Below are 2,500 nucleotides of genomic sequence, written 5' to 3' on the forward strand. Positions count from 1 at the left end.
CGCAGGTCATGTTATGTCCATGTCGCCAGTTTTGGGCAACCTGACTCGCCTCAAAACCCGTTTCCTTTACAAGGTCATAGAATCCCGCCGTAGTTGGGATTCCCGTTTTAACATCGGGCTTCATAATGATTGCCTCTCTGAAATATTTTTCTGGAAAAACAATATCGTTAGTCTTAATACGAGAGCTATTTTGCCTTATGATGCTCCCCTTTTGTTTAGCTATTCGGATGCTAGCAGCGTCGCCTGCGGGGCTTTTGTTGTGGGCACTAACGAGGTGTCCCACCGTATGTGGACTGCTTGCGAAGCAGTTAAGAGCTCTACCTGGAGAGAACTTAAGGCTATACAATTTGCCTTAAGTGCGTTCAAAGACTCGGTTCGGGGTAAGTGTGTAAAGTGGCATTCTGACAGCCAAGGGGCAGTTCGTGTTGTGGAGATAGGGAGTCCTAGTGCAGAATTGCACTCTATTGCGCTTGATGTTTTCTATTTTTGTCGAACTCACAATATCACACTTATTCCCCAGTGGGTTCCCAGGGAACTTAATGCTTGTGCTGACGCGATTAGCCACATTGTAGACTTCGATGATTGGTATACAACCCCCGAGTTCTTTACACACTTGGACCGCCTTTGGGGCCCACATACAGTCGACAGGTTCGCGAATGCAGCCAACGCCCATCTTCCCAGATTCAATTCTAGGTTTCGCGTACCCGGCACTGAAGCTGTTGACGCAATTTCAATCTCCTGGTATGGAGAGAATAATTGGCTAGTCCCTCCCGTCCACTGCATTTCTAGGGTGGTTCAACATCTCCTTGTATGCGGTGCGGTTGGTACTTTAGTCGTCCCTTATTGGCCGTCTAACGTGTTTTGGCCTTTCTTGTTCGCAAATGCAATTCATTTTCAACCGTATGTCCTCGAGTACATTCATTTTCCCGACCCCTCAGGGATTTTTGCCCTCGGGTGTTACAAAGATTCACTCATTGGTTCAGATAGGTTTAACAGCGCGGTGTTGGCAGTCAGAATTGGCACTAAGGGGCCTTAATTTTCTCAAGCCGAGTGGATTTATGCTGGCCCGTGCGTTTTTAATTCCGCTCGTCGGGTTATTTGTCCTCGTTTCGCATGAAACTAGCTCGCCGAGTGGCTTGTTTACCGTGGTTTTTTGAGTTGGCCCACTCGGCCTTAAATATTTTTCCATCTGGCCAGGGGCATATTGCTGTATTGACTCCCAGTGCGTGTATTGAGGTATTTTTGCCATATGTTTTTCTTCTTATCCTCGTAGAAGTTCTCAAAGATGCCTTGCAGCCTAATTTTCAACAGGTTGAAGACGGGCGACTCCGGGCACTGGTTCAAGATCTACCCGCAGTTCTTCTTAAATCCAAAGCCGTTAGTACCGCGAGGAAGTATGAAAAGGGGTTCAATACGTGGAGGAAATGGGCCTCTCAGTTTAATGAAATTGTTATATTTCCCGCTTCTAGTGTGCACGTTTCATTGTTCTTTCTTAGCTTGATTCAAGAATCTTCTTCTTGCAGTACTATTGACGAAGTCCATTAGGGGCTCAAGTGGGTGCACGATTTGGCAGGTCTACCCGACCCCTGTAATTCCTCGTTAGTTTTACCTTTAATAGAATCTGCTAAGAGGCTTCTCAGTGTCCCTGTTAAAAAGAAAGAGCCGGTGACCCCCGAGGCTATTCAGCTTTTAGTTTCTAAGTATGGATCGTCTTCAGCTAGTTTGTCTGACTTACGTGTGCTTACTTTGTGCCTTTTGGGTTATGCAGGGTTTTTTCGCTTTAACGAGTTGGTTCAGTTACGCAGGTGTGACTTTCAGTTTGAAGATTCTTTTATGAGAGTCTTTGTTCATCGAAGTAAGACTGACGTTTACAGGGACGGGGCTTGGGTTATCGCTAAGACCTTCAAGCATACATGTCCTTATTTATTAGTTCAACGATATTTTGCGGCCGCTTCTTTTTCAGCAGACAGTGAAGAATTCATTTTTCGCCCTGTCGTTTTTCTTCGCAGTACCGGAACCTATAAATTGCGCGGGTCTGTTCCTCTGTCTTATACTAGAGCGCGGGAGATAGTGCTTAGTGCTTTCGATTCCATCGGCCTTCCCAAGCAAGACTATGGTCTCCATAGCCTTAGGGCCGGAGGTGCCTCTGCTGCTGCTAATGCTCGAGTGCCTGACTAAAAGACACGGCCGTTGGAAATCAGACAAGGCAAAAGACGGTTACATTAAGGATAGTGTTCATTCATTGTTGTCGGTTTCGTTGTCACTGGGTATTTAATTTTCCGCATTTCCCGTTCTTTTAGTTCGCACACGGCTCGTGTTGACACACCCCAATTGAGGTTGCTTGTTACATGATAAATGTTTTATATTCGTTTGAGCGGGGTAGCGAATTAGAATATAAATGTATTTATCATGGGTTACGTAACCTTTTCTTTGGGGTGTTACATGGTATGCTGTTTTTTGTCGCTTCATTAGCAGCAGGCTATATATATTCGAGTTGTCC

At 45.6% G+C, this 2,500-nt stretch overlaps 1 protein-coding gene across 1 annotated transcript in view; it reads left to right on the top strand.

The window, feature by feature from the left end:
- Window positions 1–2,178, top strand: part of LOC138002836 (uncharacterized) — a 4,033-nt gene extending 1,855 nt beyond the window's left edge. Inside the window, exons 2-3 of the mRNA XM_068848812.1 lie at window positions 1,274–1,394; window positions 2,058–2,178. Coding sequence (XP_068704913.1) covers window positions 1,274–1,394; window positions 2,058–2,178 — 242 coding nt within the window. The remainder of the gene's footprint in view (window positions 1–1,273; window positions 1,395–2,057) is intronic.
- The last annotated feature ends 322 nt before the right edge of the window (window positions 2,179–2,500 follow it).

This window comes from Montipora foliosa, chromosome 5, assembly GCF_036669935.1.
Source record: "Montipora foliosa isolate CH-2021 chromosome 5, ASM3666993v2, whole genome shotgun sequence".
Classification (NCBI taxonomy): domain Eukaryota; kingdom Metazoa; phylum Cnidaria; class Anthozoa; order Scleractinia; family Acroporidae; genus Montipora; species Montipora foliosa.